Source organism: Pimephales promelas, chromosome 14, assembly GCF_988280905.1.
Source record: "Pimephales promelas chromosome 14, fPimPro1.hap1.1, whole genome shotgun sequence".
In the NCBI taxonomy this organism is placed as follows: domain Eukaryota; kingdom Metazoa; phylum Chordata; class Actinopteri; order Cypriniformes; family Leuciscidae; genus Pimephales; species Pimephales promelas.
In genome coordinates, this window is record NC_142782.1 from 8,500,311 (window position 1) to 8,516,874 (window position 16,564).

General features: G+C 40.1%; 1 protein-coding gene and 1 long non-coding RNA gene across 5 annotated transcripts in view; one reads left to right on the top strand and one right to left on the bottom strand.

Moving 5' to 3' along the window:
• LOC120491078 (proline-rich transmembrane protein 3) overlaps positions 1-6,284 on the bottom strand; it is a 42,454-nt gene extending 36,170 nt beyond the window's left edge. For 3 of the 4 annotated variants that reach the window (XM_089119372.1, XM_089119371.1, XM_089119370.1), the window contains exons 1-2: positions 6,119-6,284; positions 3,208-3,312 (exon numbers count right to left, since the gene is read on the bottom strand). In XM_089119372.1, coding sequence (XP_088975498.1) covers positions 3,208-3,251 — 44 coding nt within the window. In that variant the 5' untranslated portion in view covers positions 3,252-3,312; positions 6,119-6,284. The remainder of the gene's footprint in view (positions 1-3,207; positions 3,313-6,118) is intronic. The other variant, XM_039688671.2, reaches the window with a different exon arrangement.
• The window catches only part of LOC148973664 (uncharacterized), a 28,516-nt gene continuing 17,614 nt past the window's right edge, over positions 5,663-16,564 (top strand). Inside the window, exons 1-2 of the long non-coding RNA XR_016146460.1 lie at positions 5,663-6,000; positions 6,669-6,829. This is a non-coding gene — a long non-coding RNA (uncharacterized LOC148973664). The remainder of the gene's footprint in view (positions 6,001-6,668; positions 6,830-16,564) is intronic.

The window sequence follows — 16,564 nt, forward strand, 5'->3', positions numbered from 1 at the left end:
AAATGCATGGACGCGGCCTTGGCCCCGCTGCGTCTCCAGGGCATTTGCATTTTAAATTACATCGACGATTGGTTGATTCTGGCTCAATCAGAGCATCAGGCGATTCGGCATCGAGATGCCGTCCTCGCCCACATCAGAAGGTTGGGGTTGAGACTCAACGCCAAGAAGAGTGTGCTTTCGCCAGTTCAGCGGACCACTTTTCTAGGCGTGGTATGGGATTCGACGACGATGCAGGCACGTCTGTCGCCGGCTCGTATAGCCTCGATTATCTCGACTGTCACGCAAGTGAAGCTAGGCCAGTCACTCACTGTAAAGGAATTCCAGAGAATTCTGGGTCTGATGGCAGCAGCATCCAACGTGTTACCGTGCGGCCTGCTGTACATGAGATCACTACAGTGGTGGCTCAGGACCAAGGGGTTCTCCCCGAGGGGAAACCCGCTCCGCAAGATCAAGGTCACGCGACGTGGTCTCCGTGCCCTGGCTATGTGGAAAGAACCTTGGTTCCTGTCCCTGGGACCTGCGCTGGGAGCCCCGTGTCGCCGGGTAACGGTGACGACGGATGCCTCTCTCACGGGCTGGGGAGCGATCATGAGTGGTCGCTCGGCCCGCGGGCTGTGGCAAGACCATCATCTCCGATGGCATATAAATTGTCTAGAGATGATGGCGGTGTTTCAGGCTCTGAAACACTTTCTCCCAGACCTCAGAGATCATCATGTTCTTGTCCGGTCAGACAACATGTCTGTGGTCTCTTACATAAACCACCAGGGGGGTCTGCGCTCACGTCCATTGTACAAGCTGGCGCGCCAGATCCTGTTGTGGTCCCAGGGGAAACTTCGGTCGCGCCGAAGTGGACCTCTTTGCGTCCAGGGAGAACTCACACTGCCCGCTGTGGTTTTCCCTGAGTCCTCCAGCTCCATTGGGGCTGGATGCATTGGTACAGGAGTGGCCGAGGGCACCCCTGTACGCTTTTCCCCCGATTGCTCTGCTCCCAGGGGTTCTGGAAAGGATTCGCCAGGAGGGGGTCAGTGTACTTCTGGTGGCCCCCCGTTGGCCAACCAGGGTATGGTTTGCGGACCTGATTTCCCTTCTCGAGGGTCCTCCTCTGGAGATTCCGGTCAGGAGGGACCTTCTGTCTCAAGCAGACGGGGGGATACTCCACCCCCGTCCGGAACTGTGGAGGTTGTGGGCTTGGCCTCTGAGGGGGCCCAGCTCATAGATTCAGGTCTCTCGACTGAGGTCGTGGAGACCATCCTCCAGTCCAGAGCCCCATCCACGAGGAAGTTGTATGCTTCGAGGTGGAAACTGTTCACCTCTTGGTGTGGAGAGCGACAGTTGGATCCAGTTAACTGCCCGTTGTCGGCAGTGCTGGAATTCCTTCAGGAACGATTCTCCACAGGGTTATCGTACTCCACACTAAAGGTGTACGTGGCGGCCCTATCCGCTTACCATGTCCCTTTGAGTGGAGCTTCTCTTGGGAGACATCCCCTGGTAACCCATTTCCTTCGTGGTATCCTGAGGCTGAGGCCGGTAGTGCGTACGAGGGTACCGACCTGGGATCTAGCGGTTGTGTTGGAGGGGCTCTGTTTAGCCCCTTTCGAGCCCATTGATGAGGTGCCTGAGAAGTTTCTTACTCTCAAAACCATCTTTCTCCTAGCCATCTCTTCCCTAAAGAGGATTGGAGATATTCAGGCGCTGTCGGTTTCCCCCTCGTGCTTGGAATTTGCTCCCGGTATGGCGAAGGCTTTCATCCTCCCTAGACCGGGGTATGTTCCGAAGGTTCCAACTACGGTTGTCAAACCTATAGTGCTACAGGCCTTCTGTCCTCCTCCGTTTCGGACACCAGACCAGGAGAAACTAATCTGCTCTGCCCGGTGAGGGCCTTAGACGCGTATGTCCACAGAGCTGCCCTGTGGAGGGAATCAGAACAATTATTTGTCTGCTTTGGGCCTCCTAATAGAGGTTCTGCGGCGTCTAAGCAGAGAATGAGTAAGTGGGTGGTCGAGGCCATTTCACTTGCTTATGAGTCCTCTGGTCAGCCTTCTCCCTTGGCTGTCCGGGCTCATTCAACCCGGAGTATGGCTGCCTCTAAGGCATTATTATCAGGAGTTCCCTTGTGTGACATCTGTGAGGCGGCAGGATGGTCTTCACCTCACACATTTGTGAAGTTTTACCATCTGGACTTCAGCTCCACCCCAGGGGCTCAGATGCTTTCGTCAGAATGTGCACTCTGATATTCATACAACGGACACCTGCTCGCATGGCGGCGTTGGTATTAGCGTTCCCACGGCGTTTACACGCAGCTCGAAGTTCCCTGAATGGGAACGTCTCTGGTTACGTATGTAACCGTAGTTCCCTGAAGGGAACGAGACGCTGCGTGTCTATGCCATACTCCCAGCATGCCCGTGAGCGCTTGCTTCAGTCCTATCAGAAGCTGTTGCGCTTGTGTTTCGGGGATGCTTTATAGTTTCCTGGTCGATACGTCACCCCGCCTATGACGTTCCGTCTCGCCATTGGACAGATTTCATACGTGCTTCATGACTCGTCACGCAGAGGCGTTCCCACGGCGTTTACACGCAGCGTCTCGTTCCCTTCAGGGAACTAAGGTTACATACGTAACCAGAGACGATTTTGTGCGTCGACCAACTAAGTTTCCTCGGTGTGATACGCATGGTTGTGATACGCACGGTTGTGATACGCACGGCCGTTGGCTGAAAATAGTCCTCGTCGGCTTTGTTTCGCCCGATTCGACATGTTGAATTGGCGTCGGGCCGTTGGGGAAAGAGAGCTCTCTGATTGGCTGTTCAGAATAGTAAAAGAGTCAGTGCACGAGAATAAAAGCAAAACAGCAAGCAAAGAAGTCAAAACGGTAAAGAAAGAAGGCTGTTCTTATGTTACGTCTACTTACCTGAGTGTTCCTTGGAGAATATTTCAATATTAACATATAAATATAATTTAACAATATAAATTAACATATGGAATAAAGAAAGTGTTTAGCAGGATTGATATTCAAAACAGTAAGCATGCGCTGCTTTGTTTACGTTATGTGTATCTGCAGCCGGCAGCGTCGGTTTTCCTTTTTGAATGACGAATATAGACTAATATATCTGCAGAAATAGACAGTTGGCTCATTACACGCAGGCGCAAAACGCACATTCTAGCTGACAGTCGGCTGCAGTTCTCTCGGTGTTTTCAAATGCAGCTTTTTACCTCGACGAGAGCGGACGAGAGGCGACAACACAGTCGGCTTTCATCAGCGCTAGTTCGTTGAAGTCGGCTTGGTGTGTTCCGGGCTTAAGAATTGCATTAAAATATCTGCAGAGAGAAAACATATAATCGTTGTGTTCTTTAACTAATTATGAATGTTTTAAAAGCTAAAAAATGTTTTAAGAGTAATACTTAAGTAATACTTGAGTAAGACTTTCAATTACATTAAAAGAGAATAAAATTAAGTAAAACTAAAAAAAAAAGAAGTTAAATTATGCATGGTTGTATCAAGAAAGTTTCCAGCTGAAAGAGAGCCTGTTACTGCAGCTTAGTCTCCCTCTTTTCCTTTCATGCACGCTCAGAGTAGATACAGTTAGACATTTCCGTACATTTCCATGGATGTTTCCAGGCCCAAACAGGGGCCCATTTGTAGGCAGTGAGATCATAGTCTGTTTAGCTTTAACCATTTAACTGTGTGTGTGTGTGTAGACTAAGACTAAGGTCAGAACAAGCCAGGTATTAGCAATCACAACAGTGTAGAGACACATGGATTATTTGTATTTGATTGTATTTTACATAAGGATATACAGCAGCTGTTTACATAAATTATTCAACACCCAAGTAATGTCTCATTCATAATTCCTGCCCAGCCTAAGATACTTTGTGCAACACATGAAACTGCACGTATAAGTGCATGCACACATTTTCCACACCTGAGTGATGAAATACTTTTTATAGTGTTTCTTTTTTTTTTTAATCATAGGGCTGAGCGATATGAAATACCTATAAAAATGTGTAAATGTTTTTTATACAGTAGGCTCATATGCCACTTACTAATAAAGTATCCTACAATGTCTCTCATTCTAATATCTTCTCTGGTCAAACATCTGTTCAAATTCATTCTCTCCATTTTCTTCATGAAAACAAAAATTTAACAGGTCAAAATGAGGCTTTCCATAGAGAGAAATGTTACTGTATCCTAGAGATTTCAGTTAAAATTTTCGATTTTAAATCAGCTTCTGCTCTATCAATAGCTATGAGTTTATTCAAAGGCTATATGAAAGGAAAATGTCAATGGGTTAATGCTGCTTTTGTCTCTTTTGTCAGTCTGTGTAAAGTCACTTTTGCACTTTTGCAGCACTTTGGCAGACAGGATTGAAGTTTTAGTGTTTTGACCAAGCAGTAAAATAAAAACATATAAATGTGATTTTAACACATAAAAGTCAATTAACTTGTGGTCACCAAAGCTTGGTTTACCACTGTGAAGCCAAGATTTCACAGTAAGATGAAATTACACCATTTGAGTATAAAGTTGCTCAAAGGTTCAGACAACCTTTGTCTGGTTAGTTTCAATATCAATAGTGCTGTGTGAGTCCAAGATATCGAGTAAAAACCTATTCGGACAGGATTATTAATGAAATTAATGAATTTCTGATTGAATTATGTTGATAAATGCCATTTACGTAAAGCTAAAGAAGTTTTGTGCCTCTAACAAGGGCTTGCGACCTTCTTTTTGATCTTAATGATTTGTGGAAAACGCTTGTGATTTGTCACATACTTGTCCCACTGCCTAGAACGCAACTGAATGCTTCAAGCGCCCCCATATTTGAAAAACTGCGGAAAACTACTTTTAAACAGGAAAGGGCGGAATATTCAAGTACATATTTACATCTGGTCTAGTCGCACAGAATTAGCAAATACCTGAGGTTATTTTTAATACAGAAGGTAAAAATCAGCATAATCTTTACTGAGATAGTCCGTAATGATTTTACTGAGCTCAGCTGGAACATTTGGATTAGGACTACAATCACTAAAAAGCTATGATAATATAATAATTAGCCAATTTTACCCCACCTCTCTAAAACTAATCCCGCCCAAATAGACTGTCTGATGTTGTTCTGTCCCTTGTAGACAAACTGCACCTCCAAAAAATGGCATACCCTTTCACTTCAAAAAGATCAAACAAACATGCCTGGCTGAAATGTATTTAAAATGTGCCTCATCAAATGAACAAGGATTTTTTATTTTTTTATTTGTTTGTCTCATTTCAGAATAGGCTCTTTTCTTATTCTCAACATCTTAATAATAGTTTTATATCCAAATAGATTTTAGCAAGGCCCGCAATTACCACGCTGAAACAGTCTGCTGCAATCGTTGAGGTTGTGTTGGTTCATTTTCTTCTACCTCAGGATCTCAAACATACAGCTCTATACAGCGCTGGCCATCTTGACCATCAAAATTCACATCACACATGCTGTGAGTGCGAAGGAGTGTTTTTGACAGAGAATGAAAATAGAAAATCATCATTTTTTTTTCCCTCTTGGGTGCAAAACACTTCAATAGCTAACCTCCAGAAACACGCGATATTAAAACTACACACTTATGACTTTCATGTCTCAGCTTAATTTAAACCTAATAAATAATAATATTACTTTTAAGCATAGGGTTACCTGACAAAAAGGTATAGGGTGTATACCCGGGTAGCAAATTTGTGCAGTAATAATGTTTTTTTTTTTTCCCTGTTTGTTTTGTTTTTATTATTCGATGGGCATCTTAAGTAGCCTATGGAATATGAGCCTTTAGCGTAGATAAACATTCTGCTGTCCAGGGTTGCGCTCCTAAACATGCGACAGCCGATTCCTTTCTTTTCTGTGGGCCTGTACGTTCTCGAACGCAACGATCTCCGCAACGCAACGATACGAAAATTAACAGTAACATATATCTCCAATAAAGCATTTTCATCTGAACATAAACGCTTCGTGAGAGACATCAAGTCGAAAGAGTTTCCCTGCGCAGGTAGTTATCATGGTCATGAACCGTCTTATGCTACACACACACACACACACAGGCACGGTTTCATAAATATTTAACAATGTGTTTTCAGAGAGGATCAATGAATAAATGAAATTCTTACGCGTGAGTTTGTCGTTGCAGTCAAGTAGTTGGCGTCGTGATCGTTCATTTTTCATTTGTATTTCCTTTTCAGATTCTGCCCGTGGAGAGACATTGCGACACAAAATACAGCCCTATATGTTCGTTCGTTCGTCCGCTCTCGCTCTCGCTCTCTCTCTCTCTCTCTCTCTCTCTCTCTCTCTCTCTCTCTCTCTCTCTCTCTCTCTCTCTCTAATGTTGGGAGAGAGCGGGAGAGAGAGCGAGAGAGAGTTTTTCTTCTTCTTAAAGGGGACATATCATGCAAAATCCACTTTTTTAGCCCTTAAATGCATTTTGTTGTATATTTGGAGTGTTTATAAGTACAGAAAAGATGCTTCAGGTGCTTCGATCGTTTATATCTTTATATTCTGTTTTGGTCATATTTTTCAACCGGTTCAGATTTTTCTGTTTTCTATGACGTTTTTTGAACTACAGCGTCACCGTATTTGCAGCGGAATTGCCAAATAAAGACAGACTACCGGTCCAAAACTTCGAGCAATCCGCCATTATTATTTCTCTCTCTGATTTTGTAGTCCGAGCTCAATGATGCAGAAGTTACGAGAGGGCAAGTAAAAATGTTCGGTTTTTGGATGTACGTTAGTGACCTGAAGCCCTTCAAGGATTCCCACTTCAACAACCTCCGCCAGTAACGTTATACAGAAGGGTTTGCCGATTGACTTCGTCTGAATGAGAGGTAACGTTAAATTCCTTCTATCTTTGGAAACGACGAACAGAGCATAAGCTGTAAATATCGTTAATAAAAATAAAGTACTTTACTTTCTTAAAACACATGGTGGTCATGGTTTAGCAGTACCTTTGTCTTTCTTTGTTTTTGTGTCTTTCTGCAGTAGCCTATTATTGTTCTTGAGTTTCATCAATGGTCATTTAGCTGCTTTTCTGATGCCTTTAAATGTATCATATTATTGTAAAGAGGGCCACGAAATCGACCCAAATTGAGGAATTCGATTCGTGGTGAAGGTTTCAAGCGCGTTCCGTCTTTTCCAAGCAAAGTGTTTTTTAATTAAATGCAATACATTTAATCTTATGTATTAACTCGTTTCATCTGACTCCATAAAATGAAAAGGGTTTATCAATGATATCTGTGCATCGTTTAATAAGTTAATGCTTGACTGTTCCTTTTAACTCTAATGAAAATAAAGTCAAAGTCTGTTAGAATAGCCAAATATAACAATTTATTATGTCAGGTAAATGTATCATTAGAATTCCACAAGATAATCAGAGCAAACCATCAAATGTTTCAAAGAACAAAGAACTTTACCCAACATATTACATGAGCTGAGCCTTGAAGACACAACATCATGGGCTGATCTGAATACAGAAAGGCCGCCCCGAACTCTTGTTACATCTCCCTTTATAATCAGACCTCACCTGATATGTAAATCACCAGGATACAATGGAAAGTTACTGAATCCCCCTACCATGTTTATCGGGGGCAGACCATTTGCTTGGTTGTAATTTGCATTCAGACAACAAGGCAGAAGGTGTTAATTCAGAGACCACACTCCTTTGTGTGACAGTGATTCCTAAACTTCTTAAAAACCTTATTACCTTTTCTTTTATTACTTTGGGAATGAGACATTATTACCAGTCACCCTGAGACCATCAAAATGATTCTAAACAATCCTTAAAGATTATCAGATTCACATTAAAACCATATTCTTGTGTGAGTTTTCAGTATCATTGACTGAGAGAGTGAAAGAGAGAAGATGCAGATAAGATGTTCAGAGAAAAGGGGGTAGGGTGTCAAATGTTAATTTGCAAGCAATGCCTTTTGTCTTTAGAGGCCACTGGTCAGATATTTTCTTTTTAACCAGTTTTTCCAGTCTTACATTATCAATACAGATTGTTTGTGGTAAGATTAGACCGTTAGTCATTTATCTTGTCAGTGTGCTTGTTTTAACAAGAGAAATAGTCGACTTGCACTAATAACACAAAACAGTTAACAGTTAATCCTGTCCGAATAGGTTTTTACTCGATATCTTGGACTCACACAGCACTATTGATATTGAAACTAACCAGACAAAGGTTGTCTGAACCTTTGAGCAACTTTATACTCAAATGGTGCAATTTCATCTTACTGTGAAATCTTGGCTTCACAGTGGTAAACCAAGCTTTGGTGACCACAAGTTAATTGACTTTTATATGTTAAAATAACATTTATATGTTTTTATTTTACTGCTTGGTCAAAACACTAAAACTTCAATCCTGTCTGCCACAGCTGGAGCAGAGGATACAGTATTACCTACTGCAAAAGTGACTTTACACAGACTGACAAAAGAGACAAAAGCAGCATTAACCCATTGACATTTTCTTTTCATATAGCCTTTGAATAAACTCATAGCTAACTGTTCTAGGCTAAATATCTAAGAACCCATATATATATATAACTGCTATTTAATTAAAACAAATATGGTAACAATATTACACATAATATTTTTGAGTAGTTAAGGCTTAATTACTTTTATGGAATCTACCTGAATAAATTGTGTAAAATCCCCTTAATTATTTAGTCTATGATAGAATGAATTTAATATTTTTAGTGAAATATGCTTTTTTTTATTTAAGTTTACGCTCAAATATGTGTGACTTAAAATCAAATATAAACAGGTTATTTCGATTCACTCTGAGTTATAATGAATTATTAAAAGACTGTATACCGCTAGCACAGCACATTACCAAACTTGTTAATGTACTAGCATTATAACAAAGTTTTTGCTCACCGAACAACGCAACATTCTTCAGAGTATCCATACAGGCAGTTATTGACAACCTTACTATAAGTCCTTCTCTTCTGCACAATGGTAACGATCAAAACTTCAAAATAATAGAATATATTTCAAATGTCAAACATAAATGAACATTAAACATTAACAGATGTTTCCCTTTGTTTTAGGATTCTTTACTTCAAGCATACAAACATACAAATTGTGTATGTTTCCTTTAAAAAATTAGAAAAATGTATTTCTTGGTTTTATTAGTGAAATTTTCTCAATATTTTCTATACAACACTGAACCACAATTTTCTTAATAAAATATACACAATATTTTTAATTATCACCTTCATTTTTTTAATGAAAACTACAACACACATGATTCATTTTTTACAGTATTGTATAATATATGTATCATTAATATATTATTCCATATACTGTATGTCCAATATATAATATAGGCCTATTGTAAAATGGAAAGGAAAAAATAATATTACTATATATCACAATATATTAGAGAGAGGTTGTGCGGCATAACCCATCAAACTGACAGGTTTATTGCCCCCCATAAAAATAAGCCCCGCCCCTTTTACCCCTCCCACCCCTCCCGCTTATGAACTGTACGTACACCGTGGGAAATTCCCACGGTCTCCCCTCCTCTTACCACCCACCACCACCCCTCACCACCACCTCCACTTCTGGACTGGTCACGTGATCGGGGGAAAAATTTCCCCACGAACCGGACCCCGATCCATCCGACCCGGTACCGAACTGGACACCTGTTACGGAGGGGTCGTGTCACTACCCCCTCACCACTTCAGGGTGATCGCACGATCCCCACGATAGTGAAAAAACAATACATTTTCAAACTTTAAGGACGACATAAAACAAAGATAGGTTTAGTGATTTTTATTAAAAGAAAAATCTTTTACACAGACTTAAAGTTGTACAAACTATAACAAATACAATAACGTTGTAATAGTGTTGGGCACGTGCAGAGGGGGGGGCGTTGGGTGCTCGAGCACCTGCCCTTTTGCCCCTTGGTGCCCAAAGTGCCCTTTTGTCAAGACAAAAATTTCCTCTCCTTTTTTGTATTTAAAGGCACTTTTGTGGATGCCTGCCCCATCTAACTAGTAGTAAAATGAATGAATAATAATTTAGCCGTAAATAAAATGACCCACATGATGACCTTTCACCTGATTCCTCACGCTGCACGCGCATTTTATAATTTCGCGCGGCTACGCGCAATCGCGCATTCCCAGAGGATATCTTCAAGTCTTGCGGCTGCTGGTAAGTGGTGTTCTATTCTCAGCGAAGTGATTTTGATGTTTGTTTACTTATTATTATTATTTTACTAGAACGACGTGAAGAGAGCATGCAGAGAGATGTTGTTTGTATTGCTGTGTGTAACGTTAGGCTGTAGAAGTAACGTTAGCTTGCTGTTTGAGGGAGAAAAGTTTCACGGGCGTGGAGGGGTGTTATTTGACTAAAAACTATTATTTTTACTTGAAACTATTATTATTATTACAGTATTTATTAAAAAGAATATTTTCACATAAAAATGATTATCACAACTCTGGTAAGTTATCACATAGGCATACCAGTTAGTATCTTATGTTTTGTGTGCAGAAGCCTCTGTGAACATCTGCCCTAGTAACGTTACTATTATATACTATTATTGTATTATTATACTATAGCAGCCTGGGCAGAATCTGTAGCTTTAGCAGGTCAGTGAACTAGTGAGCCAGTTCCAAACACTGTCAGCAATCTTTACATCTTGACATGGTCACATAAAAATGGTTTATTCAGCTAATACCCTATATTTCTGTTTATTTTAATGTCTACAGTCTCAGATCAACTCCAGCAGTATCAGCAGCAGCAGTAACAACATCAACAGCAAAGGCAGCAAACTCACTTAAGGACTTAAGTAAGAATTTACCAGAACAGGCATCACATTAATGTTAAAAATCTTGTAAAGTATTAATTGCTGTTTCTGTTTGCTTTGTTTTTTTATTTTCATTGTATAAAATGTAACTCTTGTATTTTTGTAAATCAGTTTTTGCCATGAAAATAGCCACAGATGCTGATATTCCATTAAATAAAACTATACTGTACTGCACGAAACATGGGCCAGGTTGATTTTGTCCTATACAGTTCACTATAACAGCTGTTCTTTATTATTCTGTATAACAGAGAAGAAAAAGCCATCAGGTTGGAACAACTTAAGATGCTTCAGTTTCTAATCCCAGAGTTATATATAGAGCACATCAATTATTTTTTTTAATTTTAAACTTTAAATTTGTCTTTTCTGTTCTGGTTCTTTTTCAAAACTGCATCAATGCATTTGCTGCTGTATCGATGCAGAATCATCTGTATTGATATATTACTGTATTGATATTTTGAGCACAGCCCTATAAAGCCTTGTTTCCGTGCCCCATTTTATACTTTGAGCACCTGCCCCTACAGAGGTCTCTGCACGGCCCTGTAGTGTTCTATTAAAAAAGTTTTTCTAAAATACATCTTTAGTGTTTCATTAAAAATGCACGGCTTCATATATATTTTATGTTAAAACAGTTTAAAAATTGTGTTAAAAAGTCAAAGATCGACCATTTTACAGAAAAAGTCAAGCAAAGGGGTTTTTCATTACAGAAAACTGTTTTTTCTAAACCATTTATTTTTTAAAAAGACATACGTTTACAAAACAATGTTTTAAAATCCGTTTTTAGTCAATTTATATCATTAAGACACGGCAGGAGTCTTTACCTTTACACGCTATTTAGTAAATTGCTTTGTTTTTATATAAAACATCTGTTTCGCTCTTTTCACAATTACGCGTTTAAAAGTATTAAAATATTGTATAAAGTTAAAATACATGTGTCTTTAGCGTTCATGCATCTGCGGGCATTAAATCGTGTTTTTAAAAACATCTAAAAGCGTATGTATTAAACTTATATCAAGTAAATAGTTATGTTTTCTTAATAAAACATATAAAACCGGTTGTTCTATATCAAACAAATAGACCTATTTCTATCATACATTTTAAAAAAGTATTACTTTTCACATAACATGTATAATGTTTAAATCTATTAACCCATTTATAGATACAGTGCAAGCCTTTAACGTTACATCCAATGCATTTTAAAATAAGACGGGTGTTTTAGAGTCTTCAATAACAAAAAAATAAAAGTATTTGAGCAAAAGTTTTACAATTACATGCCGTTTAAAAGTATTAAAATACACGTCTCTTTACTGTTTTATACATCTGTAAATGTTAAAACCTTTAAAACAGTTTAAAAATTTATTCATATGTGAAAAAGTCAAAGACCGGTCATTTTACAGAAAAAGTCAAACAAGTTTTTCATTGCAGACTTACGTTTTATCCTGTTTAAAAAATCCAACAGCATCCAAAACTTTTAGAGATATTCCAAAAGTCCTCCGATTCAAACTTGTGTAAATGTAATCCCGGGAGCCCCGCGAAACACGTCCATCCATCTCGACCGGGAGAAACCATACTGACTGTTTGCATGTGTGCATGGAACCACACGCAGACTCCTCCCACGACACTCCCACATCACGTGACCCCAGTGCACACGGTATCCATACGTACAGCACGTCCACCCCCAACGTCATACGGCGGACTGTTTTAAAAAACGTCCGTTCAGGACGGAGCATGAAACTTAAATGAGAGAATTAACGCCTTGCAATGAGGCGCGCTAACCACGCCTCCTCACACGCCCCGTAGAAGACACACGTGCGGCGGATTGGTCCACGCTCTATTCACGCCCCGTAGAAGACGCATTCACGAAGCATTGGTCCTCGCTTCATAGAGGCGCAGGTAAACTCCTCCCATACTCTGACAGAGGTTGTTTTTAAAAAACCAGAAGCTCAATACTCGTTTTTGCGGCATATAAAACCGATTGTTTTATATCAAACAAATATACCTATTCGTATGTGCGTCACCATCCCCTCACCACCTCTCCACTTCAGGGTGATCACACGATCCCCACGATGGTGAAAAACAATACATTTTCAAACTTTAAGGGCGACATAAAACAAAGATAGGTTTTAGTGATTTTATTAAAAGGAAAAATCTTTTACACAGACTTGAAGTTGTACAAACTATAACAAATACAATAATGTTGTAATATATTTTAATGTTCTATTAAAAAAGTTTTTCTAAAATACCTCTTTAGTATTTCATTAAAAATGAACCGACGTGCCCTCATTTGGATTTTACGTTACTGCACCCGAACCCAAGACTCCTGAAAGAAACATTGATGAGGCTATGGCGGATCTGACTCTAGCGCCTAGGAAAAAACGAGGACCATCATTAACGAAGTTTCTTCACGAGCCATTGGGCCGTGTGGAATATTCATTTCAGCTATCAGATGGACGTGCATGCATTTACAATTTCGACAAACATAACCGTGAAGTCCGTCTGAGTAATGTGGACGGGGACGAACGGTTTACAACGAATATGACAGAAGACCCTGATTTATTGTTTACCGACAGAGACTGGATTTTATTTTATACGAAAGTGTGGAGGGACTTGCAAGATGGTGGAAGTGAGCCGCTATTTATAGGTGAATGGTCGGGCCTGAGTTTTGGGACAAGATACAGGTTGCTTGCGGACCACATCAATAAGTATGACGAGGACTACATTTACATTCTATCCAGTGATTTCGGAAAGGATGGGGATGGATGCTCGTGGCCTATCAAAGAGAGCGAACATCTACGATTTTATGATTTAAAATTCATCTTTCAATGGAAAGATATCGCGAATTTGAATGGTATTTTTTCTGAAATACACAAACTTTTCCAATGGTGCGACGCTTTTGACAGATACGAGGGTATTAAAGTGAAGTTGTTTCACCCGGAATGGTGTACACCCACTAGGAGGGGCGTGCATATAGCACCACCCACGCTCTACAAATAATAATGCCTTCGGATTCCGCCAGTCCAGCTCATACTCGCACTATGTCTCAAGAGGATATCATCTCACCATTCTCCCCTCCCGGATCTGTTGATGGATATGGTACAAATGGATACCCCCACCAAAGCAACGACTGGCTAAATAAATTTTGTACGGAACTTGGATTTCACAATCTCGCATTCCTCACGAGCTACGGTGCTGACGTTTGTGCCGTCGCTGCTGCCACTGCTGCTGCTACTGCTACTATTGCAGCCGAGACTCCTGGCACCACGCCTAGTGACGAGTTGGACGGGTGCCTTGGTGATACCGGCCACAGGATTATTAAAGCAGTCGTTACCATCATACTGGAATATCTGATTGATAAGCAAATGAAGAAGGATTGCGCCGGATGTACCGTAGACCATCCATCCCAAACAAGACATTCGTGCCTGTTTGAGCCTACACCATATTATTTTTACAATTGTTTTGACGAAATCAGTCTGAAACTCCTCAAACCTGAGCTGAAAACTATCTTAGCTCAGGCTTTGAATCTGTACGGGGCTACCCCACACCTGCAAAGAATTCAGGGAGCTGTGGAGACCATTTTGTTTGAGCTCAAAGATGAGATGTACATTGTGGAGCATCTGGCATCTATCAGGCAGAAGCTAGTCGACGAAAGCTGTGAACAGATCGTATACAACGCTGTTGACAACTGGAAACACGTTGATGCTGAAAACCTTGATTCTACCTCAGTTTGAAGATGGGAAACTGCTGCACCTCCTGGATAGCCAAACATTTCTTTAAATCATATGTAAAACGTGTGATATCAAACTTGCTGTACAAGATTATCGATGATAATCATGCAACAGGTGATAACGTTACTATGGTTGATAAACGTCTGACAAATTTATCGAATCAGATGAACGCTGTAAGAGGGATATCAACTCAATGGAATAATATGATAAACATGTCCGTCAAACACATACCTTGCACGACTATCAACAACATTCTTGAACTGATGCCTGAATGCAAGGAATCTCTTAGAATAGGAAATATATTATGTCTTTGTACGTATGTGACTGATGTTTGTAAATTGTCAAGGAATGAATACCCCGATGTTTGTAAAATGATTGATATTTTAGTTGAATACATGTTGGAGAAAAATTTTGAAATGTGTGTAAATTTTATTTTGATGTTCGGATGATCCGTGTAGATATCTGAAATAAAAATCTGTGTGACATCAAGACAACGGGTCATTATTTTATGAAGAGTGACAGAGATAGTAACATGTCAGAGCTAATGAAAAAAGTTTACTATAACCCCTCAAGCCCCGGAGCTTTTGGCGGTAAGGACAGATTAAAACAGGCTGTGTTACAGGAATACGGCGTGAAATTAAATGATAAGGATATTAACGAATGGTTGTCCAAACAGGACGTATATACGTTACACAAGACTGCACCAATAAATTATAAACGGAACCGTGTAGTCGTATACGGTAAGGATCATCAATTCCAGGCTGACTTGGTCGATATGACCGCATACTCAAAAGAGAACGATAATATTAAATTTATTCTTACAGTTATCGATGTGTTCAGCAAGTACTCATGGACACGTGCATTGAAAAATAAAACGGGTCTGGAGGTGACTAAAGCTTTCGAATCTATCTTGAAAGAAGGACGCGTACCGATAAAGTTGCAAACAGATAAGGGGGCAGAGTTTTTCAATAAACATTTTCAACTACTGATGAAAAAATATGGCATACATCATTTTGCCACAGCAACCGATTTAAAAGCGTGTGTAGTCGAGAGGTTTAATAGAACTCTAAAAGGACGGATGTGGAAGTTTTTAACGGCTGTAAACTCCAAACGTTACTGCGATATACTGCAAGACCTGACAGAGGGTTATAATTGTAGTTATCACAAATCCATCAAAATGCGCCCACTGGATGTTCATAAAGAAAATGAGACGGTGGTGTTTAATAATTTATACGGTAAAATACGTAAAGAGAGACACGTCTTTAAATACTCTGTAGGGGACGTTGTTAGAGTCTCTAAAGTCCGAGGTATATTTACTAAGGGGTATGAGCAGAATTATACGGAGGAATACTTCACCATAACCGCCTGCATTCCGCGTGTCCCTCCCGTATACCGGTTACAAGACTTAGATGGTGAAATCATCGATGGATGTTTTTATGAGGAAGAACTACAGAAAATTATTGTTAGTGATGATAAAACATTTAAGATTGAGAAGATTTTGCATAAACAAAAACGTGGAAAAGTCACGTACGTCCTAGTCAAATGGTGGGGTTGGCCCTCCAAATTTAACAGTTGGATAGCTGAAAAAGAGGTGATGGATCTACAGGGTCCGTTAAAGCCTTAGTGAATTCATGACAGACGTCATTAAATAATTACCATGGCCGAGGAAGGATTCTACGTCACGCTTCCGTGCAACGCTTCGATGAACATCTACCCTGATAACAAAATATCTAATTACAGAACTAGATTGGCTAGAAGTATAAATTTAAAAGGTCTGTGGGAGGTGGCATTGGTTGAATTTGAATATCCATTGACGTGGTATACATTTAATGAGGATGACTCTGTTTTTATTATTGTCTGTGATCAACGTCTACTACAGAATAACCACGAACTGAGCGATGTAAGAGGCGATGCGTTTCAGATTGCTCTAAAATTATCAACGAGCCGGAATACGTTAAAATGTGGGTATTTTGAGGATGTACCCATTTTGCTCAGGGATATAAATGTCACTCTCCCCCAGAGGGTACGTC